Here is a 27,379-nt window from a genome sequence, read left to right on the forward strand (position 1 = left end):
AGTTCGTGGTGCCAGAATAGGGTGTGGCCTGCCGGAAGGCAGGTGACTCAGGTACGCATCGACAGATGTTTCTGATTTACGTTGGTTGGAGACGTTACGATTGTTCACACCTCAGTAGGTTGACTTCCCGCGTGTGGTCCGAGTTATAGACTTTTAATGGTGAGTGCAGTGTCTTGTCGGTATTGTGCCTAGCACAGTAAGACGCGTGCGTGCCCGTGGGCGTGTGCTGATAGTGCGTAGATGCTCTGGAATCCCAGTGCTAGAGAAGATGCACATTGATAGGAATCACCACTTAGCGACGTGTACACAGGACTGGTAACTATATTGAAGCATGATTCAGGAAAGTAGATGATTTATTCACACGTATTTATTAAGTACTGCTATGTGTAAGGCCGTCTCCCAGGCACAGTGAGGGATGCGAAAGCGGAAGAAGACACGGTGCCCATGCCCCAGGAACCTGCAGTCGGACAGAGGAAGTGTCGCAGCAAAAGGTCATTAGTGCCGGTTACCTTCGTGTCACTTGCCGAAGGTCGGTGACTCGGCTGTGAGAAAATCACTTTCACCTGCAAAAGAGTTTTTCCGAATTGCCCCAAATTGCGTCTGTACCTGCGCCTCTCAGACGTGCCCGGCGGCGGGAAGGGTGCAGCATTCATTCCATCTCGAGCGGAACACGCCGGTCCTGTGGAAGTCTCGTACGTCTGGGGTCGCGCAGAGGTGGAACCAGGGTTCCCCTACCCGTATTCCTGATGGTAAATGGGCTGTTTGGACATGGGTTAAACTGACTTCCTGAACTCTGTCTCTGTTCTGAGGAAATAGAAGGTCCCACCCACCATCTTAGGCCAAGACATCTTGCATTCTGTCTTTTTCCAACTGGAGCATGAAAGTCAAAATGAGTAGTGATGTGTCTTGTATATCACATTACATTGCCTTTATGAAGATCCATAGGAAAAGGTTTTTTTCTGGGTCTCGGTACCAGGGAAAGCTCTGATCCTAAGCAGGAAAAAAAAAAAAAATTACAAACACTGTGATTTTTATAACTTCTTCCTTTTCTCTCTCTGTTCCGGCTGCTGGAAAGCTCAACAAAACGTACAGGCCACCTCAGCCAACTACCTAAAACCCGTATTTGTTTGACCCTACTGTGTTTCTTTAAAAATTATGCCCAGTCCTATTTTTTTAGAGTAGTTTGAATTAGTAGACATTTTATTCTCTGACATCTTATCCAAGGCACTTTGGAAACTGGCTTGTATTCCCTGCCTACACTTGCTTTGTTACCCCCACAAAGACCTCCAGTTCCTACTGGTGATTTTATTACCCATATGCCCTAATTTATTCATAAACCTTCTTTGAAGAGGGAAACTTCACACATACGCTTAAGCCCCTCAGGGCCACCTGCCCCAGGCGACTGAGCATTAGACCAGAAACCAAAAGGGACACGTTTTAGTCTTGTCGCTATCACTGAGTGTCGTGTGACACATCTCTGCCTCTCTGGCCCGTGTTCCTTATCTGGAGACACGTTGAACTTCATCTGCAAGACTGCTCTGGCTCTAATGTTTAGTGAGATGACGGGGCACAGTGTGGATGAGGAAGAGGTCATAAGGCCAGGTGCCCAGCCTGGCCCGCCACGGCGTGCGACGTGCAGGCCACACAGAACCGCTGCGTGCTTTGGGAAGAGGGGTGCCGGGAGCCCGCGCGGTGCGGAGAAAGGCCAGGTCACTCGTGTCCACCAGCAGGCAGCCCCCGCGGCTCCCCGCCTCGGTAGCCAGTGGCAGGTGGCTGCGGTGATGGAAGCGGTGTGGGAGGTCTGGCGGCCGGGCCGGGCCGGACTGGGCTGTGACGAGTGGGGGCAGTCCCCAAAACAAGGAGTGCCGGCCGCCCGTGCAGCTGTTCGCTCGGCCGCCGAGGGCGTTCCACCTGTCCGCGTGCGTCTCTTCGTTGTTCTGTATCCGCGTTCGCTTAGCTGTCTTCTTGAAAACTTGTCTGTGAAATAAATGTCTAAAATAAATGACTCCCGTTGGTTTTTGCCATCATTTGAAGGAGGCGTTCTATTAAGGGAAAAGAGAACTTACAGGGGTGATAAAAGCAGGTCCCAGTGGCTGTGTCAAGAGAGTTTCGGAGTGACTGCAGCTCCCTGCTCTCCCTGCCCTGAGGGGCCGGGGGGCTTGCGAGGCCACCGCCGTTGGCTGTCACGGTCAGAGAAGTCCCAAGGAATGGCTCTGGTTCCAGGGTGGAGTTCGCCCTGGAGGCCCCCACGCACGGCCTCTCCTGGCGGCCTGAACAAGTATGGACGATCTCCCCAGAGACACAGGGCGGCTTTAGATTTACCGTTTTCCCTGGAAGAGTTCCAGCGGCCTCCGTCTGCCCTTCTTGCGGCAACAATTTCAACTCCACGGTCATAGAGTCAGTGTAGACACTTTGCCGCTGGGCGAGGACGTGTTTCTAACTAAAGTCGCAGGCACTGCGAGAAGAGTCCCAGGGTTCGGGAGCCATCCACCCGAACGTGAGGTGGACCGCGTGTGCCTCTGCCCTGTGCTGGACTGCTGGTGCCCGGTGTCCTCGCGAGTTACAACTGCCGAGTTAGGGTCTAAGCATCCCTGGAAATTTTCCGTGTTTTCCTTGAGTAAATGGGCACAACCCTTTGGGAGGAAGTAAAGACGATGGCGTCATCCTCTGGCCTCCGTTCCCTCACAGACATTGAAGTCTGTGAACAGACCCAGGTCTGGGAATGACACGAGAGACTTTAGAGCTCTAAGGGGAAAGACAATTCTGTAAGGGCTACACATCTGCAATTTCTAGAAACGGTTAAATCAACTAGACTTGAAGGGAGGTGAATGAACGTTTTTGTGTTTAAGGACTAAAAGGAACATAGCTGGGGGCCGGGGAGTGGGAGGAACGGGCTTCCAACGATGGAATGAGTACGTCACGGGATGAAGGGCCAGGGAACGTTGTCAATGTAATAGCGTTGTATGGTGACAGGTGGCAGTGTGAATACGCTTGTGAGCACAGCATAAGGACGCAGTTGCCCAGTCACTGTCGTACCCTTGAAACTAATATAACACTGTGTCAACTATACTTCAATTAAAAAAAAAAAAGGTCTACAGCTAGTCACACACACACACACACACACACACACACCGCCCAAACTTCACAATGAGTCCGAGGACACGAAGGGAAACCGTGGCTTTGGGTTGCACGAGAGGTGGATACCGAGACCCACCTGGACATGGTGGCACTTGAGAATGGAGGAAGGGGGACGAGATCCGAAAGCCCACAGCCTTCAGGCGTAAGGTGCTTGGATACCTGAGCACAGGGCCCGCGGGTCATGCTGGCGTGTTTGACATGGAAGGTGTGGAAGTGGCAGTAAGGGATCCCTCTCCCAAGAAGCTACCCTGGCCCGGACAAGCGCGACTGGGCACGCGCCACGTCCGAGGACCAGCCCCAACAGCAGCACCACGTGGCAGAGAGACACGGGCAGCACCGCAGGCACGAAGACAGACGCTTGGCAGGAGGGTGGGAGACCGGCATTCTGCTCTTCGGGGCTGCCGCAACTCCCAGGGTTCTTGGACAGGCTGACGACGGAGAGTTGCAGAAGAGACTCTTAAGTAGAACAAACTGAGGGCTGCTGGAGGGGAGGCGGGATGGACATAAAGGAGGGCACTTGCTGGGATGAGCGCTGGGTGTTACATGTAAGTGATGAATCACCGGGTTCTGCTCCTGAAACCGTTGTTACACTATATGTTACCTAACTTGGATTTAAATACATAAGTTAAAAAAAAAAAAAAAAAAAAGGACACTTGGTTCAGCATCCGATTTCGGCTCAGGTCATGATCTCACAGTTCGTGGGTTCAAGCCCTGCATCAGGCTCTGTGCTGACAGCTCAGAGCCTGGAGCCTGCTTCACATTCTGTGTCTCCTCCCTCTCTCTCTGCCCCTCCCCTGCTCATGCTCTGTCTCTCTCTGTCTCAAAAATAAATAAAACATTTAAAAAAAAATTTTTTTTAAAGAAAGAAAACTAGACTGTGTGTCCCAAATCCTGGATTCTATTGAGCTCTGCCGTTAGATCGCTCTGTGATTTAGTCAAATTATTCAGCTGCGCCGGGTTTTGGGGTCAGGCAGCCGTGAGTGGTTCCCAACTTCTCCCCCTTTGAGAGGCCCAAAGAAGGTAGGTGAAAAAATAGACATGTGCGAAGGTCATTTAGAAGCTCCTTTCTAGACCTCCGCCCCTCACCATGACTCTGGTACCTGCAAAGTCAGAGCCTTTGATTACATCACACCACGTACCACGAGCTGACACGTCTTCCGTTTCGCTTGTACTGGGCATCGTGCGAACGCTCTACAAATGTCAGGTTATACTCCCACGCATTCCGTGGCCCTGCCTCCGCTGTACAGAAAAAGCAGCGGAGAGACGTGAAGTCGCCTTTCTCAAGCTTACGCAGCAAAGACGTGAACAGTCTTTTTTTTTTTTTTTTTTTTAATTTTTTTTTTTTTCCAACGTTTTTTATTTATTTTTGGGACAGAGAGAGACAGGGCATGAACGGGGGAGGGGCAGAGAGAGAGGGAGACACAGAATCGGAAACAAGCTCCAGGCTCCGAGCCATCAGCCCAGAGCCTGACGCGGGGCTCGAACTCACGGACCGCGAGATCGTGACCTGGCTGAAGTCGGACGCTTAACCGACTGCGCCACCCAGGCGCCCCAAGACGTGAACAGTCTTAAGATTTAAGCTCGGATCTTGCTCAGAATCCAAACTCGTAGCCACCGCATTTTACCGTCATGGAGTTTCCAGCTCTGACCTCCCCCGTTTCCAGTTCCTCCTTGTTCTGAGAAGACGAGAGGTGGGGTGGGGATGATCTGGGTCAAATTTGGATTCTACTCTGGAGGGTCTGAATGACTTTTGAGAGTCATTGGGATCAGCCTGCCTGTGCCATTCTTGTATTTATTTTTTATTTTTATTTATTTGTTTACTTACTTATTTTTGCCTTTGGAGAGGTGATTTATTGCAATAGATTCCCAGAACATTAGGACTTGGAAAGGACTTGGAGAACTTAATATTACTGTCCTCATTTAAGAATAAAAAAAGAGGGGCGCCTGGGTGGCGCAGTCGGTTAAGCGTCCGACTTCAGCCAGGTCACGATCTCGCGGTCCGTGAGTTCGAGCCCCGCGTCAGGCTCTGGGCTGATGGCTCGGAGCCTGGAGCCTGTTTCCGATTCTGTGTCTCCCTCTCTCTGCCCCTCCCCCGTTCATGCTCTGTCTGTCTCTCTCTGTCCCCAAAAAAATAAATAAAAAACGTTGAAAAAAAAAAAAAATTAGGAAAAAAAAAAAAAAAAAGAATAAAAAAAGAAAAAATTGACAAAATTTAAGAAATTTTCCTTGGTCACAGGTCTAGAAAGTGGAAAAACTAGGTCCTAAATTTAGGGTCTTTTGACCGTAATATAATTTTTTTAAGTTTATTTATTTTGAGAGAGACAGCACGCGAGAGGGGGAGAGGGGCAGAGAGGGAGAGAGAGAGAACCCCAAGCAGGCTCCGTGCTGCCAGCGCAGAGCCCTGTGTGGGGCTCCAACTCACAAAGCTCCTGCCTTGAGCTGAAACCAAGAGTCACGCTCAACCAACAGAGCCACACAGGCTCTCCATAATTTTTTATTATACTACACTAGTTATAATATGTTGAAATTTTTTTAAATGTATTTATTTTTGAGAGAGAGAGAGAGAGAGAGAGAGAGAGAGACAGAGCACAAGTGGGGGAGAGGCAGAGAGAGAGGGAGACACAGAATCCAAAGCAGGCTCCAGGCTCTGAGCTGTCACCGCAGAGCCCGACGCGAGGCCCGAACTCACAAACCGTGAGATCATGACCTGAGCCGCAGTCGGACGCCTCACTGAGCCACCCAGGTGCCCCAGCTGTGCAGAAGCTTTCTATCTTGATAAGGTCCCAATAGTTCATTTCTGCTTTTGTTTCCCATGCCTCCAGAGACGTGTTGAGTAAAAAGTTGCTGTGGCCAAGATCAAAAAGGTTTTTGCCTGCTTTCTCCTCGAGGATCTTGATGGCTTCCTGTCTTACATTTAGGTCTTTCATCCATGTGGAGTTTATTTTTGTGTCTGGTGAAAGAAAGTGGTCCAGGTTCATTCTTCTGCGTGTCACCGTCCAGTTTTCCCAGCCCCACTTGCTGAAGAGACTGTCTTTATTCCATTGGCTATTCTTTCCTGCTTCGTCAAAGACGAGTTGGCCATCTGTCCGTGGGTCCATTTCTGGGTTCTCTATTCTGTGCCATTGATCTGAGTGGCTGTTCTTGTGCCATAGCCTGTGACATACTTGCCACCAAACAATGTGGCGATGCAAAGACGAATTAGCAACAACCTTCCTCTTGAGAGCTTATGGTCCAGAAATTGTCATGAAAGACCAGGACTCGAAGTCCAGTTGCAAGTAAGCAGTGAGAAGGTACAGTGCGTGTCTTCCTGCCCCCTCCTAATGGGGACTAACCGGCAAATAGGAGATAAGGCAGGAGACATATTGTCCCTCATTCAGAAACGTCCAAGTGTGATGGCAAAGTCATGAACCCTACAAACATTCCTGATCTTAGATTTTGGCTCGACCGACGGGCTGTGGGACTCTGGGTGACACCATCGCTTGGAAGCCGCATCTGTCCCCCTGGAAGATGAGAAGGGGTGAGGGCGCCTGCCTGTGTTACTTTCCTGGGGCTGCTGTACAAATTACCCCAAACTGCGTGGCTTAAGACAACAGAAACTCATTCTCCCACAGTTCTGAGGCCACAAGTCTGAAATCAGGGTGTCAGCAGCACCAGGCTCCCCAAGGCTGTGAGGGAGAAACCTTCGTTGCCTCTTGCAGCTCCCGGGACTCCTGGTACTGGCGTGTGACGCAGTGACTCCAGTCTCTGTCCCCATCCTTCTTCCGCGTGCCTTCTTCTCTGTGTCTCTGTGTGTCCTTTTCTGTCTCTTCTAAGGACACTCCCATCGGACTTAGGGCCCCCCTAACCCAGCCTGATCTCACCTTGATTGATCCCTTCCTTAATTACACTGCAAAGACCTTATTTCCACATATGGTCACCCTCTGAGGTTCCAGGTGGACATGAGTGTGGGGGGACGCTATTCAACCCACTGTGCTGTACCTTATAGGGTTGTGGGGAGTAAATGAGATAAGGCATAGAAAGCATTATGCACAGTGCCAAGCATGGACTAAATGATCAGTGTTAGTTACACACGTGTTCATGCATGTGCACACATGTGTATATGTATGTGTGTATGTACACGTATATGTTTGCACGCATGTATGTGTATGTATATATAACTATTTTGTTATTTACTAGATTTACCAAAGGTTTCTTTCTTTCTTTCTTTAAATTGTTTGAATGTTTATTTATTTTGAGAGAGAGAGAGCACAAGCAGGGGAGGGGCAGAGAGAGAAGGAGAGAACCTCAAGCAGGCTCCGAGCTGTCAGCACCGAGCCCCACACAGGACTTGATCTCACGAACTGTGAGATCATGACCTGAGCTGAAACCAAGAGTCAGATACTTAACCAACTGAGCCACCCAAGCATCCTGCAAAGGTTTACTTCATCCCATAAACAAATGAAACGGTAACTTTTCACACTTGTCACTCTTTGTAAATGTTCTAATTTGCTTGTTACTGGTTTTATATTATTGCCTGTTTGTCTTTTTTCCTTTTTTTTTTTTTTTTAGGGTTGTTGTTGTTGTTATTTGTTATTCTCCTTGTCTCCCAAAACTGCTCTGGATGTTTGGGTATGTGGTGTGCCCATTTTCTCACCAGGCAGCCTAAAGCATATCGGTGATTTTCTCTAAGCATTTTGTTCATTTTTACTCAGGTGAGCATTTTGCTCATCTCGTAGAAGTGGGTGGGTCTTCATTCGTTGTTGAGAATTACTTTTCCCCGGCCCTTCTTCATGGTGTTACAATGACCAACTTCCATCGGTGACCCATAGATTGTAGAGATGATGCGCTCTTTTTGGAAGGTATGAGGTTACGAATGTGTCTCCGTATCTTTTTTCAATCCTTCCTTATTCGTGATAGTCATATCTTCCATCGAAACACCACTCTCTCTCCAGACCTATGTTATGCCATGTTATTGATCTCCTTGGGAGATCCTTACAGCTCTGGCCGACCCCCATACTCACCCCCATCCCCGGCCAAGCACCTCCAGTGGGCTGATCCGTGTCCTAGGTGACACTGGCCACTAAACCAGACCCTGGACCCTGCGGCCTCTGATCAGGGATTGACTCTGAGCTCCTGGCAGGGCTCCAGGATGGGTCTGGCCTGGTGGAAGACGGGCTCTAGGACTGCCCACGTCCTCAGTACCTACCTTGATGCGGACCCTAAGCCAGGCTCCGGACAGCTAAGGCCCAGCCCAGACTTTTGCTTCCTCCCCAGCAGCGCCCATGTCCGAAATGAAAGGCAAGTGCACCCAAAAGGGAATAGTGGACTATTTATTGCAAAGCTAAAGTGGCAGCTCAGGAAGCAGGGAAACCCCCTGAAGGCCCTTCTGTAACAGCAAAGAAGGAGAAGGAGAAGGGGCCGGGGGCAGTGAACTCCTGCGCATAAATAGCCACCTATTCAGCTCCTGGGACCCTCCCTCCCGAGAAAGACCTCTCCCTCCTGCTGGCAACACGCCCCCCAGGCTGAGGTCTCTGCCGAGCCCAGTGGAGTTCGGAGAACGTAGAGCATCCTCAGAACTTAGCGGCAGTCTGTCTATCTGGGAAGCCAGGCGCACATGGGGGGGAAGCAAGTGAGGGGCTCCTCTGGGCCTCTGCCCAGGCAGGAAATGCAGAAGGTGACCTGTCTGCATTCTGGGTGGGGCCGCAGCAATGCCACCAGGGTCACCGTCCCTTAAATATTAGGCGGGTTTTCCCATCACCAATGATGAACCTACAAAAAAAAAAAAAAAAAAAAAAAAAAAAAAAGATGGCTCCATAAGGCCCCCGAGCCTCTGGAGGAGAGACCCAGCCCTTCATCAAGTGTCTCCAGGCCCAGAATTCTCCAGAAAGATGCTCTCCTGAGCCCTTCCAGCCTCAATAGCCAAATCCCCTCAGGGAAAGGGAGAAACTCTTTCCTGTTTGCTTTCCAGTAACCTTTCCCTGGAGATGCTCTCTCGGCCATTCCGAAAGCAACAGTGATGCCCTTCATCGCCAACCCGTGGGCTAAGCCGGACTGCAGATGGGCAGTGGCGGCAAACGCTAGAGACCAGCCCAGCCACTGTGCCCTCCCAGGCTGCGGGAGGTAGGTTCAACGTGTACCAAGTCCAGACCCTGGTCCCTGCAGGGCCTGGAGCAGGGAAAACGAACAAACAAAAAACACACCAGGCCCCTGCAGACCTTCAAAGCTCACAAAAGGAGAGCTCAAGGGGAAGCAGTCAAGCAGATACTATCCTTGTGGTGGCATCAACCTTGTTCCCCACCGCACGAGGCCCGGGAGCTCTGCTCACGTTGCATTTCGTGTCAATGGCATCTCCTGGCACGCGTGCTCTTGGGGGCACCATCTCCACGGTTCTCTCTGTGGACAGGACTCCCCCGCCCCGTGAGGAGCTCCCCGACTCGTGGTCCACGTGGCCGTGCAGGTGAGGCTGACCTCACCCCAACTCCCGACGTAGCCAGGAAGAGTGCCTGAGCCCCGTGGCTACAGGGGTGGATGCAGAGGGGGACACGACCCACGCTGCGCCGGTCCAAACCAGTGAACGTGAGACCCCGGGCTTTTGCCAGAGCTGTTGTTTTATCTCTTCTGGGGTTGTTAAGCTGCCGACATAGAAGCCTAGCTTTTCCGGCGAGCATCTCTGCCTCTCCCGGAGAGCCTCTCAGAGCATGAAGCCGCCCAGAGGATAGCAGACCAAGTCCTGAAGACACTGAGCACCACCTGAAGCCGGTGCCACGTGTGAACTTCTCATTTATGTGAGTGAGTGAATTCCCCCTTGTGACGTAAACTACGTCGAGATGGATTTCCGGCACTTGGAACCAAAGGTCCCGGAGCCATAATCTTTGTCTCTGGAAAAGACTCCCTCTTCCCTTCTTCCAACCCAAGTGAGATCCCAGCCCTCTAGCCCTGGATGCTCTGGGAACTGACACCAGGTGCCCACGAGAGGGGCCGGTGACCCTGGGTCACGCTCCTACCTGATAAGCACTCCTACGAGGAGGCTCCCCAGGAGCGGGCCCAGCCAGTAGATCCAGTGGAAGTCCCAGTGATTGGCCACCACAGCAGGTCCAAAGGCACGGGCAGGATTCATGCAGGCTCCGGACACAGCACCCCTGCAAACACCCAGCCACGTGGTCGCCAGATCCCAGCCAGGCCCCAGCCGCGTCAAGGTCAAGTTCATTTCCCCAGCTAGGCTTAAGTCACACACCACCCAGAAACCCTCTTGAAGCCACCATATTGTGGGGCTCTGGTGGGGCGGGGGGAGGGGGGTGGATCCCAAAGAAGACACAGGCGAAGAGGCTATTAGCACCGGGAAGTGGAAGGCTTCTCTGTCACTCCCCCCACGCCCTTCTAGAAGAACAGACAGCAGAGAGTGTTCCGTGGTGACAGGAAGAGAAAACGGGTCCAGGTCCTCGTCGACGTTGAAGAAACCAAGGCAAGCAGTCAGCATCGACCGCATGAACTTCGGAGTGAAGCTGACCTGCATCCGAAACCCAGCCCAGCTCTTTCTAGCTGTGTGCCCTTCGCTCGAGGAGAAAGTACCTATCTCATTGGCTCTTGTCAGGAGCCACTGCGAAAATGCACTTAGGAGCCCAAGACTCACAATATAATTCACGTACAAGCGTTTAATCTAGCTAACCCTTATTAGCCCTTGTTGTGCCACAAGCTTGGGGCCTGGCGTCTCCTACGGGAGGAGGGGGGCTGTTCTCCGGGGCTACCTCTCTGGTTCTGGGGTCGGTATCCTTGCCGCGTTGCTGAGGGTCTCCCGGGGTCCCCTGCCCGGCAGCCAAAGTCCAAAGGATGAATCGTTGGCTTGTAAAGGAACCAACAGCCGCTAGGGGGCAGCAAAGCACCGCCGCGGCTTTACACGCGCTTTCCGCACGCCCCCCCACCCCCCCAAGCTCCCCAGACTCCACCTCCCAAAGGATGACAGCGATGTGGGCGGCAGAGCCGGGACCGCCTAGACTTGGTTCTGTGTCCAAGAGAAAGAAAGGAGGTGGGCATTAGGAAAGGGCTCCCTCGGGGCACGTGGGTGGCTCAGTTGAGCGGCTGACTTTGGTTCGGGTCTGGTTTATAAGTTCGAGCCCCGCATCCCGCTCTCTGCTGTCAGCTTAGAGGCTGCTTCAGATCCTCTGCACCACCCCCCTCCTCTCTCCCTCCCTCTCTCTCTCCAATAAATAAACCCCCCCCCAAAAAAAAAAAAAAAAGAGGAAGGGGCTTGTCCCCTTCCCTAAGAGATTTGGGCTCTTATCCCAGATCTGTCCTTTAATTTGCCACTGTCCAGTGACCTTAAATAAGTCACGTGTGTTCTCTCTGGGCTCAGTTTCCTCATATATAAAATGGGAGAAACAATCCCTGACCCAAGCTTGTCTCCTTAAACCCCTCCTGCACCCCTGAGGGGCTCACCCTAGATGAGTCAGTGGGTATGGAAGCTCTTTGTGAGGCTGAGGCTAAAACCTGGCTTCCCACTGACTGAACAAACACAGCTCACAGAAATGTTTAACGCTACAAAAAAAGGTAAATTCCCGGGTGCCTGGGTGGCTCTGTCAGTTAAGCGTCTGACTTCAGCTCAGGTCATGATCTCACAGTTGGTGAGTTCGAGCCCCGTGTCGGGCTCTGTGCTGACAGCTTGGAGCCTGGAGCCTGCTTCGGATTCTGTGTCTCCCTCCCCCACTTGCTCTCCATCTCTCTCTCTCTCTCTTTCTCTCCCAAAAATAAATAAACATTAAAAAAACTTTTTCAAAAGAAAGGAAAATTTCACATGAGAAGCCAGTTTTCTGACTTCCCTGGAATGATGTTAGAAGGGTCATTTGAGGCCCACGTTCCATCACGGCAATAACTTACTAGAGGGGCAGAGGGGTGCCTCCTTGGGTACCCCAACCCCAAAGGCTGGCCCAGGACCGCTCACCCGGCCAGGATGTCCACGGTGACGGCAAAGCCAATGGAGAATGGAGCCAGAGGGCCCTGCGTCTTCTCGTTGATGGCGCCCATGCAAACAGCCAGTGCCAGCAGGGTCGTCAGGATCAGCTCCACCACCACCGCCCCCCCCACCTGCCCCGGCTCCTGGACCGTCACAAAGGCCGCCCCAGACGCGTTCCAGAACCTGTCTTCAGGACTCACTGCCTGCGGAGAGAAGAGAAGCCACTGGCCTCACCGTGTGGGCAGGCCAGGGGGACGGTGGGCAGCGAGGGGAAGCGCGTGCCCCCCAACCGCTGGGGCAGTGACAGGCTCTGTCCAATCCACAGTCACGCATACCCCAGCTTCGGTTTTCACTGAGAGCCACCGGACTTCTCTGAGCCTCATCTGTAAAACGGGATAACCCAGCAGTGGCTGCAGGGGTCAGGGCCCCAGAGCTCATGTAACTAGACGATCCTCTTTGAAAAAAAGAACACAAAAAAACCTTACTCAACAGACTCTGCAAACACATCCGACCAGATGCACCCACTGCCAGCCCCCTTTAAGGCCCCTTTGAAGGGGTCAGGAAACCCTGAGGCTTGACAGGAAGTCAGCCTCAGGAGTCATCAGGGGACCTGGAAAGGGAAGAGAGCAGAGCAAGCTTCTGGACCCTGGACCTAAATCTGGACCCGGCTGCTTCCCGGTTCGGCTGAACCTGGGCCAGCTACCGACTTCATCTGCGTTTCCTCCTCCGTAAAGCGGAGGTGATGGTAATCAGAGCTCTGAACTCAGGCAGCGAGTGCCCTCTAAGAACCGACTGTGGCTCCTTGTGACGCAGCCGGGAGATTTACCGAGAGAGGCTGCGTGAATTGCTTCACAGGGAGGGTGTGCTCAGTGACCAGAGCCTCCGCCCTGCACTGCCCAGATTGTGTTGGGCGGGTTTGCGGGTGGCCCGGCTGGAGGGAGAGCCTAGGAACTGCTTTCCATCAGGGATCAGAGCGGGAAGGTCCAGCCCCCACTCTGCAGACAGGGGATAAGGTTCTCAAAGGGGAACACGGGGAGACCAGGGCAGGGAAGACAGCAAAATGGGACTCCAGACCAAAGTCTGCCATGGGCCAGTGCTTAGAGCTACAGGCCGAACCCCAGCCAGGCTAACAACGGGCGCCCCCTGTTCCAACCCGACCCCACGCCCCTTAACACACTTGCCTACAAGCCCTACATCCTGCAGGGCCCCTGGTTGTACTGAGACTTAACAGCAACAGGAAGGGGAAAAAAGAAGGGAAGGAGGCAAGGAGGGAGTCCGTCCGTGAAGTGATGTGTGGGTCTATAAAAACCCGAGTGGCGGGGAGGAGGCGGTAGCCGTCCTGCCAGGAGAAGATTCCAGACATAAACTGATTGTTAACTCCCATCACACGTCGAGGGACTCGGTTCAAAGGCAGGCAAACTGGAGAACAGGCAGAGAAGTTAGTTCAAGGAGAGTTACCAGAGCCTTCCCACACCCTCAGTTTGTAGAATGAACGAATGAGTGAGTGAATGAATTAACGGCAAAACACTAGAAACATTATCCAAAGCCATTCCAAAGCCAGAAATGGTCTCAGGGAGAGAAACTTCAAGTCCCAAATTCTGCTTCCTAGTCTGTCCCGGGGAGAGCTGTGTCCAGACACTGACAGAACAGGGTGTGTTTAAGGAGAGCCAAAGGCCCCCTTCCCAGGAGAAAAGGACCCACCCGATCCCAATGAAGGAAAATCCTAGAGGAAAAGAGTGGGGCGCCTCCGACTCCCCACTCCCCTCACTCCAGCCCCCGTGGGGATCACCCACCTTGGCCAAGGCGGCCCCGATCAGCCCCCCGCACAGCTGGGAGATCCAGTAGGGAAGGAGCATCACCAGGTTGAGGCCTCCGATCAGCATGGCCGCCAAGGACACCGCAGGGTTGAAGTGCCCACCACTGTCACCCGCAAAAGCAGAAGGAAGTCTTGAGACCAAGGTCTAGGCCAACACTAGAGCGCATGTGTCCCCCCAGGTGGCCCCCCAGGATGGCCCTGCAGCACCAGAGTGAGCCAAGGACCTTGCCCGAGTAGAAAACAGGCACCAGATCCTGCCCGTTTTCCCTGAGGTGCCCACTGGTGGGGTGAGGGATGTGGGGGACAGCCGGGGAGAAGCGGGCAGCCCCATTCCTGCCCTACACCCAGGGCCCACGGTGTCCAGAGGAAGGACCTGGTGGGCGACCATCCCTTAACTCCTTCCGGACTCACTCAGAGCTCCAGCCCTCAAGAGATGTGGCCATCAGTCAGAATGAGACCCCAGACTCCAAATTAGGAGACAGAGAGAGGTATCCTGGCGTCCCTTTACCAGTGTCCGGGCTCTGCAAAAGAGCTCCCGAGTGGCTGAACTCCGTCTTTCCCTAGGCTGGAGGAAAACCCTATTCTAATGGCACCAGTAATGTGGAGCTGAGCACTTGGTGCCGTTTGATTCCCGCGGGGCTCTCAGCGTGGGCTTCCTCCTGGCTCTGCCACTTACTAACCAAGAAACCGTGGACGAGTCCCGTGGCCTTTCTCGGCCACACCAGGAAAGTGAGGATAATGATAGCAACTACCCTCAAGGGGTTGTTGAGAGCATTCAATGAGTCCATATCTAGAAAGTGCTTAGAGGGGCACCTGGGTGACTCAGCTGGTTAAGCATCCGACTTCAGCTCAGGTCACGATCTCACGAATCGTGGGTTTGAGCCCTGCATTGGGCTCTGTGCTGATGGTGCAGAGCCTGCTTTGGAGCCTCTGTCCTCTGTCTTTGCCCTTCCCCCACTCAGGCTCTCTCTCCAAAATAAATAAACATGTAAAAAAATTTATATATATATAAATTTTTTTACATGTTTATTTACATATATATATATATATATATATATATATATATATAAAGGCAGGCAGGAAGAGAGAGAAAGAAAGAAAGAAAGAGGAGGAAGGAAAGAAGGAAAGAAGGAAAGAAGGGAAGAAGGAAGAGAGGGAGGAAGGAAGTCTTTAGAACAGTGCCTGGCACTGGGTTAGCATTGTATATGTGTGGGCTTGAGGAAAAAACTAAAATATACTCTCTTCTCCCCATGTTACGGGTGGGGCATTTAGGGTTTGGAGAGGGACTTGCCCAAAGCCACAGAGCCCGTAGGCTGCAGAGGTAGGATTTGAACCCAGGCAGTCCGAGTCCCCAGCCCACGCTCCTATGTACAATGCTGGGAAACTTGCGTATGTGCCCAGGGTCCCCGCTGGTAGCTTTGCTCCCCGCCTCTGCCCGCCCAGGTTAGCCTAGGCCGATCCCTCGGAACTGGTCTCACCTGATATTCCCCAGTGTGGCGATGATGAGGCCCAGGGCCAGCCCGTGAGCCAAGGCCGGCTGCAGCAGCCCAGTGTCCGGCCCGTTCTCAATGACCGACAGGCACCCGATGAAGATGAAGAGGGCAGAGCCCAGCAGTTCGACCAGACAGGGCTGCAGGAACCGCTCATACCAGGATTCACGACACCTGCCTCCCATGCTTGGCTGCTTCCCCTTGCCACCGACAAACTCAGCGTCACACACAGACACAGCCGCCTGCAGCGGGGAAAAGGGAGAGCGGACACGGGTGGGAGGAAAGCCCCGAAAGGAGCCCCCAGTGCCCCAGCCTTGTCAATTCTCAGCACCCCTTGTACGGCCAGGGTGCGGAGGCAGAGGCAGAGGCCAGCTGCGGGCTCACCTCCGCAGACATCAGGGCCCGAGTGACCCGCGCACCTGCTCTTGCCTGAGCTGGCTGGGAGAGTGCACCTGCTGTCGGGCTCTTATCTCAGACCGGGGCTGCTCATTCTCCTTCGGGCTCTGCTCCTTTTAAAGGGCTGCGGAGGCTCCCCTAGGGTGCCAAGAAAGCAATAAAGCGCGGTGGGAGGTGGCCCTGGGGCCCAGAAGAGGAAACATTTTCTTTTTTTTTAATCTCCACTGGGCAGGGCAGGGGATGGTCAAGGATCGCTAAGCTTTCTGCCAACAAGGGGAGAAGGCGCCGGCTGACCTGCACCACCTGGGGAGTGGGGCCACCACAAGGGTCCCCGCGGCCACCAAAAGGGTCCGAAGGAGACCAGCGTGTGCGCACGAGGAGGGCCCCTCTGGGCTGGGACCGCACGTGGGAGAGAATGGCCAGCGCATTTTCAGTGATGTTTCCGTGGATTCCCTCAGACGTCTCCTCCTCGTATCTGGGGCCTCAACAACTCCCCTCACCCTCACTGCCTGATCCAGGACTGAATGCGCGGAGACGGATGACCGTCCACCCACCGACAGCCAGCGGCAGCCACGGTAACAACGTACGTCGCGGGAAAGCCTGCGGGCCTCGGAAACAGGCTGCCTGGATCCCAAGCCCGTTTCTGCCGTGAACTGGCTCTGGAGCCCTGTGTTGCTGTCCCCTCTGCGCCGCAGTATTCTCCGCTGTGAAGCGGGAACGATAGCAATAGAACCGACGACATAGGGGCGTTTGTGGTTTGAATGAGTTCATACGACAAAGAGCTTGTGACACTGGCAGACACAATCAGCACAACACCGGTGTCTACTAATGAAGAACAGATATTTACGTGTAACAAGTATTTATTGAGCAATTTCTACAAGCCTTCTACTTGCCAGGCACCGGGCTAAGAACCTTATATGCATTATCTCACTTCAGCAGTAAGCCCGCGACGTAGGTACTCCTACTTTTCCACAAGGGGAGGTGGAGATTCAGGAAAGTTACGTTTCCCAGGGTCACATAGGTTTTGTGATTGCAAAACGTGTGGGTGGAGTCACAACGGACAAATGCTGCGTGATTCCACTTATAGGAGGTCTCTGGAGTAGTCAGAGTCCTAGAGACAGAAAGGAGACGGTGGTTGCCAGGGGCTGGGGGCGGGGGGCAGAGGGAATGGGGAGTTGCTGTTTAATGGGTACAGAGTTTCAGTTTGGGAAGATGAAAACGTCGTAGAGATGGATGGTTTACACAACAATGTTAATGTAATTAATGCCACTGAAGTATACACTTAAAAGTGGTTAAAAGTGGTAGATTTTATTTTATGTGTATTTTACCACAATTGGAAAAAGAACTTGTGGGTTAAGCCACTACAGTCTAGTATCTTTTTAAGATGGATGGATGGATGGATGGGTGGATGGGTGGGTAGATGATGGGTGGATGGTGGATGGACGGGTAGATGGATGGATGGATGGATGGATGCATGGATGGAAAGAGGGAAGGAAGAAAGGAGGGAGGGAAGAAAGGAAGGGAGGGACGGAGGAAGAAAAAAAGAGGAGAGAGATGCATTCCTTTATTCATCCATTCAACAAATACTTAAGTACCTGCCATGAACTAGTTCTAAGAGCTAATTGGAAATGTAGCAGTGAATAAGATGGGCAAAGATTCTTTCAGTGCTCATATCTGTTACCTGAGTATTTTTCTGTACAGATAGAGATCCATAGAGAAATAACGTCAGGGAGAAGAGAATGTAGTGAAGACGTCTCCCATTTACTACTACTGCATATCTAACACTGTGCTGAGCACACTGCATATATTCACAACAACCCCATGATCTCTTATCCCTATCTTCAGGGCACAAAGATAAACCAAGGCACAAAGAGTTGCGGAACTTGCCCAAGGTTGTGTAGATAAAAAGTATCCACTCCAGGACAGAGCGAATCCATCCAGGGTCTGATGGTTTGCTAAAAGCTCTTTTCAGCTGGAGGCTCAGGAACGCAGCCCCTCTTTTGAATATCTGCACAGCTCGGGTAGGTTTAGGGTTGATTATCTTGAGCCCTGTGCTCTCCCTCCTCTGTACCCACCTCACGCTGTACAAGATGTCTCACACCCTTCCTCCCGTGTCCCTGCAAATGGCAACACGAGGCAGTTGTCCAACCTTGTGCTTCCCCATCTCCTTCACGCTCTGCCCAAGTCCTGCCAAGAGCTGCTTCCAGAACATGTCTCTCCTGGTTTCACCCAGGCCTCCATGAGTTCTTGCTTAGTGTCTTGAAAAAAAAAAAAAAATCAAACGTTCAGGATACACCTGCCAGGTTCTAGGCCCTGCACTGGACACCTCACGTGCATTCTCTCGGTTAAGATTTACAATCATCTGATACCTTCCCCGCGTCACAGGCAGGAACTCCCAGCTGGGGTCACTATAGCTCCTCATCTGGTCCCCTTGCCTCACCCAATTTTAATCTGTTCCTCTTGTACTGGGAGCCAGCAGGGCACGGTTCAGCACTTGGGTGCAGGTGGGGATCAGGCTTCTCCACCATCGCCTGCTGGCTTCTCCCTCAGCCCCAGTGTTTTCTTTTGGAGAAGTGGGAAGACGGCGTCCCCCATCCCCATAAGGCTGTCGTGCGGATTAAATGAGACAGTGCCAGATTCAGAGCAGGCCCCATCAAGAGCACCTATTGTTGTGGTTTTCGTCAGAGTAGGCTAACCCATGTAAAAAAGAACCCAACATTTAGCTGGGTTAACATAATAAAAATTGATTCACTGTTGACACAATAGCAGGCCCTTTTTGACATGGTGACTCAGGGATCCAAGCCATTTCCATCTTGGAGACCCACGATCTAGGTCCCCAGATCTTCTGCACCAGCCAGCAGATGGGGGAGAGAGGACGTGGGGACGTTTTTACGGGCTAGGCCTAAAATGGCAAATATCCCTTTCCTCCATGTTTGGTTGACCAGAAGTCCATCATATGGCTTCACCTGACCACAAAGGAGTCTGGGAAATGTAGTCTAACCACGTGCCCAGGAGGAAAAAGAAAGGCTTTTTGTGAGCACCAGAAATTTCTGCCACATGACAGATGCTGTTGTTCCCCAGACTATCAACCTCATCACATCCTTCCCTGCGTTAAAACCTTTCAGCCCTTCCTATGGCTTTCAGGGCAAAACCAAACTCCCAGAGCCGGCCACACAGGCTGTGAGTCCTACACTGACTCACCTCTGGTCACACAAACCCTAAACAGTCCGATGAGCCATGTGCCCACTCCCCTCCCTGCCAGCGCTGTTCCCTCTGTTTGAAGTCCTGTTTTGCCCCCTGGGCCAACCTGTACTGCACATTGAAATCTCAGATCGGGTGTCTCTCCCGTGACCCCTGGTCAACTAGATGTCACCTCTCCAGACACAGCCTCCCTCGCTAGATCCAGGGACTGTCTTGGTAGCTCCAAAAACAGTGGCTCTCCAAAGAAAACCTGAATGTCATTCAGGCACAACATATTTCCACAACTCAAGATTTCTCGTGTGGACTGCCGTCTCCATAAGCAACACACTGGTCCCCCCGCAAACGACTAGGATAACCGGTGGGCTAGTGAGATAGTGTCTCCTTGAGAACTTGTTTAGCTTGGCAAACTTCTCAGTCTTCCAATCCCAGGTCTGGTTGACATGACTGAGTCCTCTGATTTTTATCTCTGTTTAGATCCTTGTTTAGTTCAAGATGTCTCTGCAGCTGTAGACACCTGTCTGCCCTCCACCACCAGGTCCAGATGGAGTATAAAAGCAGTTCTATGTCATCCTGTCACACTGCTCTTCCTTCCTTTCTCACTTTGATAGCTGCACTGTGGGGCAAGAATGTGATGTTGGTGCCATAGCAGCTGTCTTGAGACCAAGAGGTCCCACTTGCCAGAAGGGTGGATCTTTGATGATATCACCAAGCCACCAGACTAACCCCAAGATCTGACTTCCTTGTTAAATTAACCTGATCTTCTCGGATTGTGTACCAGGGCACCCCAGAGAGCCACGCTGAACTCACAGGGACTTTGGGGGATTATAAAACTTCAAGGGAAATATAGTGATTCTCGATATCTGTCAAACACCATGTGAATTACTAGCTCAAGGTTGTTCAAGGCTGTAATATCAAATGGCCCTACATTCTCTCCAATAACATCATATCTTTGCAAAGCTGGCTTTATGGGAGTTGCCATAATAAAAAGCAAGTACTGCATAAAAATCAATGTGGAAGAGGAAATGTAGGGAATAGGGTCTCCAACCTGACTCCGAGGTCTGGGAAGTTGTGCAGTGCCCCAAAGTACACATGTCTCGTGGTAATTAACTGTAGAATTTAATAATGGAAGTTATTTAAGGACTCAATTCAACTGAGTTATGTGTAGTCATCTGAAAATGAAATGAAAATATAAATAAAATACTTTTCAATATATGTGTATTTTCTTTTCAAATGGCTAAGTTGTTAGGACATAAATGCTACATGCTTTTGGACCTATTTGTTTAATGAGAAGAAGCAGCAGGCATTTCTTTTGGCCCAGGAACGCTGTGAACCCAAGACAGTTTGGGAGCCTGTGAAATGAACAATATACGTCCTGTTTCAGGAAGTGGGAGTTGAGATTTCTATCGCTTGCAGCAGAGAACGTTTCCGGCTAGTACACACTCTCCCAATTGCCTGGCGACACCAGGCTTTCAATTGAATGATTTCTTCTTGAAACCAGCCAGTATTTGCAATGCAGATGCTTGATAATTCAGGCTGATCCTGAGATGGACAATCACAGAAACTAAAAGCAGAACTCTTTGTCTCTTCTGAAACAGTGGCTTTATTTCTATCTAAATAGCCCTGCCGTTGTTTTCAGCATACGATGACCAGGGGCTTAGGGCAACTTAGTGGTTGGAAAAGAGTCTAGCTTTTTTTTTTTTTTTCTTTTTTTTTCCACTTTTCTGTCTGCGAAACTGCAGGTTTCGTTTAAACCTAAGCACGTCCTTTCCTTGACTGATGTCTTTTGAGTCACAAGACATCAGTCATGTGGGTTATTTCAGAACCCTTTACAGCCAGAGGAGGGTCATCAGACTCAAGAAGCAGCCTGCTAAGTCTCATCAATAAAGTTCACTGTCACCATCTGTAAATGGTGAACAATTAAAACGGTAGAATGACTACTGTTTACTAAGGACCTACTGTGGGCTGGACACCACAAGCTTATTCCGTATGCGTGATTAGAATGTTCTCGTCTTGTTTTTTTGTTTGTTTGTTTGTTTTTTGTTTTTTGTTTTTGTTTTTTTTGCTTTGGCTTTTATCCTGTGTCTACTATCCAAATTAAATAACTCTCAGAAGAGGAAAACCAAATGGCCAACAAACATGAAAAGACACTCAGTCTCTCTAAAAGCCAGAAAAAGAAAATTCAAATTAAAGCAACAGGACAGAATTCTTTTTTTTTTTTTTTTTTTTTTAAGTAGGCTCTGTGCCTAGGGCAGAGCCCAGCATGGGGCTTGAACTCACGACCCAGCAATCAAGACCTGAGCTGAGATCAAGAGTCACATGCTTAACCGACTGAGCCACCGGGCCATCCCCAGAACAGACATTGTTTTTTTTTTAAGTGTTTATTATTTTGAGAAAGAGAAAGAGAGACAGAGACAGAGACAGAGACAGAGACAGAGACAGAGACAGAGACAGAGTGCAAGCAGGGGAAGGGCAGAGAAAGAGGGAGACATCGAATCTGAAGCAGGCTCCAGACTCTGAGCTGTCAGCACAGAGCCGGACGTGGGGCTCGAACTCACAACCACGAGATCATGACCTCAGCTGAAGTCGGATGCTTAACCGACTGAGCCACCCAGGCACCCCCTTTTTAAAAACAGCAATACTGACTGCGATGGGGAAATAGGTAAACTCCTGTTGCTAGTGGAAATGTAAATTGCTACAATATTCTGTAACACAATCTTGCAATAGTTATTAAATATTTAAACTCACAGACCCAGCAAGCCTCATATTTGAAAATCAATCCTACAAAAGATAACCTCCAATAGGTAAGAGTATATATACAGGGACATTGATTTCATCGTTTGTTGTAGAAAAATCTGGGAACTACTTGAAAGATCATAATTATGAAAACACTTGAACTAAGCAGGAAATATGTACCCCAGAATGCATGTCTCCCATAGTTCTCTACACCTTCAAGCCTTTGGATGGTCTGTTTCTTTTACCCACACTGCTCTCTAAATCTGGCAAAACCTCTCATCCTTCAAGTCTGAACAAAGATATGAGAATGTTTGTAAAGGTAGCAAGAGAGAAAGTATGGAAAATATAAATCACGGGGGCTGGCTAACAATTAGATGCATGTCACAAAGTGGAAGAAGCCAGACATGAAAAAGCACACGTCCTATATAAAAAGTTCCAAACAAAGCAAAGCCAAGGACAGGGCACGTGGAGATTTCCGGGGCGTTGCCACCTTCTGTCTCCCGATCTGGATGCTGGCAAGGGTGAGTTCTGTTTGTGAAAGGTCACTGAGCTGTTACAGTTGTGTGCTTTTCTGTGTGTATATTACATTTCAATAAAAAAAGTTACAAATAAAACCGGTCTGTGTTTAGGAAGTTACCTTTTGGATAAAACCAGGAGGGAATTTGCAGGCGAATCTAGGGTCCCTGGGAGAGAACACTGAATTCAGTCTCTGTGTCCTGGGCTGCCAGGTTTTATGCCCATAATATAAGAATATGCCATTTTAGAAACTGCCTTTAAAAATCAGAAGGCTTTACTCCACACCCTTTAGTATTCCAGTAATTGAAATTGTTGTCAATAACAACAAAAGTTAGGGGTCGAGTCGATCCCAGACCTCCTACTGAGCATTTAACAAACTTGACCTTGCTGATTCTTCAGGGCAGTCTCGTGAGGCAGGTATTGTCCCCATTTTGCAAATGTGGAAATCAAAGTTCAAAGGCCCAGCAACTCAATTAAGGTCAAAGGTAACTGGGCTCAGAATCGGTTTGCTTTCCACAGGTAAACGATCTCAAAATAGAAACCAGAAGGATCTTTTGGATTTTTTTTTTTTTATCAATTCTTGAGCAGCTTTACTGAGGTATAGTTGATACATAATACATTACACACATTTAAACGTTGATGTTTTGACATCTGGACACACCATGAGACCTTTATCACAATCAAGACAGCAAACACGTATGTATCATCCCCCAAAGTTCCCTTGTGACCCTGTTCTTGTCTGCAAACACTAATCTGTTTTCTTTCTTTTTTTTTTTTTTATGTTTATTCTGAGAGAGAGAAAGAGAAAGAGAAAGAGAAAGAGAAAGAGAAAGAGAAAGAGAAAGAATGAGCGGGAGAGGGGCAGAGAGAGAGGAAGAGACAGAATCCCAAGCAGGCTCTGCACAGAGCCCAACACAGGGCTCGAACCCACTAACCGTGAGATCGCAACCTGAGCCAAAATCAAGAGTCGGACGCCTAACCGACTGAGCTACCCAGGCGCCCCACTAATCTGTTTTCTCACACTATGAATAGGTTTGAGTCTTCCAGAATTTTCCATAAGTGAAACCAAGCATCTGGCCTCTTTCCCTGGACGTATGTATTTTGGCATCATCCAGGTTCTAGCACGCACGAGGTCCCCTTCCTCTGGTTGCTGTGGATGTCTCCACGGTGTGATCATGCCCCAGCCTCCTCCCCCACTCGCCCTTGGATGGGCCTTGTTCCAATTTGGGGATGCTGCCCAAAAAACTGCTGTGAACATTTTTGTACGAGTCTTTCAGTGACACGTGTTGTCATTTCCCTTGAGTGACTACCTAAGAGAAGGACGGTGGGTGTGAATTTAACTTTTAAAAAACCACCAAGCAAGTTTCCAGGTCCTGCCTGCAGTGTATGAGACTTCTGGGCTCTCCAGATTGTCACCAACGGCGGGTATGACCAGTCTTTTGGAGTTCAGACGTTCTAATTTGCACTAATTATGACTCATTTTGTTGAACTTTTTTTTTTTTTTCACGTGCCTATCTTCTTTGCTAAGATGTCTGTTCGAATCTTTCAAGCCCGTATGTTAGCTGTTTGGTTGTTTTCTCACTATTGAGTTTTGGGACTAGCATATATACTCCGGATACAAGTCCTTTTTTCAGTGATATGTTTGGCAATATTTTCTTCTCATCTGAGGCTTGTCTCCCGCACTGACAATTTAATATTTGAACCATTTGTAAGCGTGCGGTTCGGGGGGTATGAAGTGTGCTCATATTACATGCAGCCATCATGACATCCACCTACAGAATGTTTTCATCTTCTCAGACCAAAATTCTTTACCCATCAATGACTCGCCGTCCCCCTGCCCCCCAGTCCCTCACAAACACCTTCTGTCTCTGAATCTGACTACCTCATATAAGTGGAATCATACAATATCTGTCCTTTTATGTCTGGCTAATTTCACTTTGCATAATGTCCTCAAGGTATGATAGGAAAAGATAGGTAAATTAGGTAAAAAGAGAGGGAAAGGTTAGGGCCTGAGGTCCCTGGATGGGAAAAAAACAGATTTGGGAACAATGCTGGGAGCGGCTCATCACAGCAAACCCCCTCCAGCGTCAGGTCCCTCTTAAGAATGAAACGGACACCACCTACGCCCCTCAGGTTCCCCTCAGGAATCTGACAAAAGACATGACAAAAGATAAGTAGTGGATCATAAAACTATGACCCACAAGGAATGATATGGCCACAGACCAGTCTGAGCTCTCACACAATGGAGTCGAGCCGGTCAGGACCGCACAGCCCAGCACGTAGAGCTATCCAGCCAGTAAGGGTAGGACCTGAGAAGGAACGAGGGGGAAGGGAAGGGAGGGCTGACCAGGACCTTATAAAACAAGGACCCTCACCTGTAGTCCGTGGGCATTCACTTTCAGATGCCCCCTCTCTGTAAAGAGAGCTTTCCTGCTAATCTTCCTTTCTGATCGGATGCTCTAATAAACTTTTGTCCACCTCTTCATGCTTCAAAGTGGCAAGACAACGAATCCCGGGTATTGGGTAAAAACTCCTGCGATGAAGCTGCCACCCAGGTGGGAGCAGGTGTCAGAACTTCCTTCCTTTTAAAGACCGTATAATAGTCCATTGCACGGATATGCCACATTTTGTTTATCCATTCATCTATCGATGGATATTGGGGTCGTTTCCACCTTATGGTTATTGTGAATAATGCTACTAGGAACATGGGTATAATAATTCTTTCTTGATTGCTAACAAAAAAAAAAAAAGGAACTTCTTTTCTTAAAATTGCAAATGTCTTTTTCCTCTGTGTCAGTGGTCGGCTTCCCTAATATCTCCGTCTCTCTGTATGTGTCTCTCTCTCATCTGCTCTCTCTCTTGCTCTGTCCCCGTAATGGATACCTGGCATTAGTGTCTACTTAAGACCTAATCCCTCTTTCTTTGGGTGATAGCCTCTTGATTTTCCCGGGGGAAACCACAGGTCTTCCGTTGGCTCTCTCGGTTCACACAATTTGGGAAGAGCTGACAGCTTTCTGCCACCACTCAGCTCCCCAACCTGTCCTCCCCACCCCTTCAAGGGCAGGACATCCACCTGGGTCGAGCCAGTCAAACACTCAGGCCATCCTGACTGACTTGGGGATGAGCTTATGGTCCAAGTCAGGCCCTGACTTGCAATTCCGGGCATTTTTTCTGGAGATTTTTGGGAACGAGATGTGCTATTCCTCCAGAGTTCCTGGGAAGGTGGTGGCGGTTCGGAGGGGCGGAGGGACCAGGAGTCACCAGCGGCCATCACTGCCACCATGATGGATGAGCCCAAAGAGAACGGAAAACTCACCGAGGAAAAGAAAGCAAACGGAGCACAAGGTGGATGAGCTCGATATTTTGTCTGCCCACCGGGCCCCGAGCCAGCCAGGCTGGATTTTCCCCGATCAGGTCTTTGTCCTTCTTCAGCCAGTTGGAGCTGGGTTTCTGTCCCTTGCAAAAAAAAAAAAAAAAAAAAAAGACTCCTACTTACAACACTCTCTTTTCTTCTCCAGCTTTCCTTTGTTTTTTCAGATTTCAGGATTCTGAAATCTGAGCAAGCAAACCTGTCCTTGTTGTGTCAGGACCACAGACAATTGTTGGTGGGTGCAGGGCAGGGCAAGGCCTTAGTCACCCAGAGGCACGCCTGCCTACCCAGAAGAGAGATGATTAAGAGATAAGTTCTCGTGAATCAGGGACATGTGCCAGGCACATAAAGAACTGTTACAGAAGGCAAAGTGTGAGGGCAAAAGCCACCTTCCGATGAAGTGCCTTGGAATGGATGGCTGCCACCCTGATGACCTGACTTTGGGCCATCCGACAGCCTCTTTGTCATGATGCCAGGAAGTCGGACAGTAAGAGCAGACATCCGTATTCCCGATCATCCTCTCTGGGAATGTAGACACCTCGGGGTAAGTATCCTCCAAGGGAAGGGAAAGGTGGCGGGACCAAGTGGGACCCCAGCCAGCAGCCCAATGCAGAGGGGGCTCAGAGGACAGGGCGAGCTCTGGATGGAGCAACAAGGTCCCACCCACGCTGGGCCAGGGCTTTCCGGGCTGGGGTGAGAATGGAAGTTGAGTGGCACTAGACTGCGGTGGGTGCAGGACCCCGGGAGCAGTGGGGGAGGGGTGGGCAGGAACAAAGCCGAGGTCAAGGACTCTGCTACATGTACTGTGCCTTGTTAAAAAAAACAAAACAAAAAAACAAAACAAAACAAAACAAAAAACAAAACAGAAACCATCAACACCTCGGTTGTTGTCCCAAAAAGGGAGTTTACCTTAAGACCACAGGCGTGAGGGCACTGGGGTGTCAGCGGCTAACCCCGGCCACAGCAGATTACAGCTTTCCTCCAGTCCTGCCAACAGCAGTATGAGATCGGTGTTATACTTATTAACCCATTTTACAGATGAGAGAGCGGAGGCCCAGACATGGGAAGGGCCGCGCTCAGGACCACAGACTTGTGAACTCTGGAGCTGGAATTTGGATGCAAGGCTGCACCCAAACTGGTGCCTTTTCTATTCTTTAAATTTGGTGAAACGTGGGGCACCTGGGTGGCTCAGTCGGTTAAGTGGCCGACTTCAGCTCAGGTCATGATCTCACGGTCCATGAGTTCAAGTCCCGCGTCAGGCTCTGTGCTGACAGCTCAGAGCCTGGAGCCTGTTTCAGATTCTGTGTCTCCTTCTCTCTGACCCTCCCCCATTCATGCTCTGTCTCTCTCTGTCTCAAAAATAAATAAACGTTAAAAAAAAAAAATTTCTTTAAATTTGGTGAAACGTCATCTTAGGATCATTAACTCTTTAGCATAGAGCAAAACCAAAGGGCCCAAAGCCACCGAGCTGAATGCAAACAGGCTCTTTAGGCGACCCACCCCAAAAGAGCCAGAGGCCCTCACTGACCAGTCACAACCGGGCACAGTGCCTAAGTTCCCAAAAAACAGAAAATTCCATCCATCCCCAGGATCCCTCACTCTGCCCTATAACTGCGACCCCTCAACACCCCTGTATAAGGCAGTCTCTCCTTTGCTGTCCTGCCCGCTGCCCCCCTGCAGTATATTCCATAAACTCTGATCTCTTCTGTTCTGCTCTGGGTGAATTCTTTCACCTCCCGCACCACCGGCTGCCACCCAATCAGAGCACCCTACATTTGGTGCCCCTGCCCCGT

General features: G+C 50.4%; 1 protein-coding gene across 2 annotated transcripts; it reads right to left on the reverse strand.

Moving 5' to 3' along the window:
• Positions 1-8,433: 8,433 nt before the first annotated feature.
• On the reverse strand, positions 8,434-16,332 carry AQP8 (aquaporin 8). Of its 2 annotated transcripts, XM_042922326.1 has the most exons (7): positions 16,321-16,332; positions 15,755-15,904; positions 15,359-15,612; positions 13,858-13,984; positions 12,053-12,267; positions 10,122-10,256; positions 8,434-8,886 (listed from the first exon to the last, which is right to left on the reverse strand). In XM_042922326.1, exons 2-7 carry the CDS (start codon positions 15,764-15,766, stop codon positions 8,838-8,840), a joined length of 792 nt encoding a protein of 263 aa, XP_042778260.1. In that variant the 5' UTR covers positions 15,767-15,904; positions 16,321-16,332; the 3' UTR covers positions 8,434-8,837. The 2 variants fall into 2 exon arrangements, with proteins under 2 accessions (XP_042778260.1, XP_042778261.1); XM_042922327.1 differs by lacking the exons at positions 8,434-8,886; positions 16,321-16,332 and having other exon boundaries at positions 10,164-11,116; positions 15,755-16,051.
• Positions 16,333-27,379: the final 11,047 nt, after the last annotated feature.

The sequence above is a fragment of the Panthera leo genome, chromosome E3 (genome assembly GCF_018350215.1).
Source record: "Panthera leo isolate Ple1 chromosome E3, P.leo_Ple1_pat1.1, whole genome shotgun sequence".
In the NCBI taxonomy this organism is placed as follows: Eukaryota; Metazoa; Chordata; class Mammalia; order Carnivora; family Felidae; genus Panthera; species Panthera leo.

Excerpts from the sequence above, each read along its gene's own strand:
- AQP8 (XM_042922326.1), bottom strand. Across the intron at positions 13,985-15,358 it reads GCCACACTGGGGAATATCAG|TGGTGGGCACTTCAACCCTG; the intron begins GTGAGACCAGTT and ends TGCGGGTGACAG. Across the intron at positions 12,268-13,857 it reads TCGGGGCCGCCTTGGCCAAG|GCAGTGAGTCCTGAAGACAG; the intron begins GTGGGTGATCCC and ends TTCTCTCCGCAG.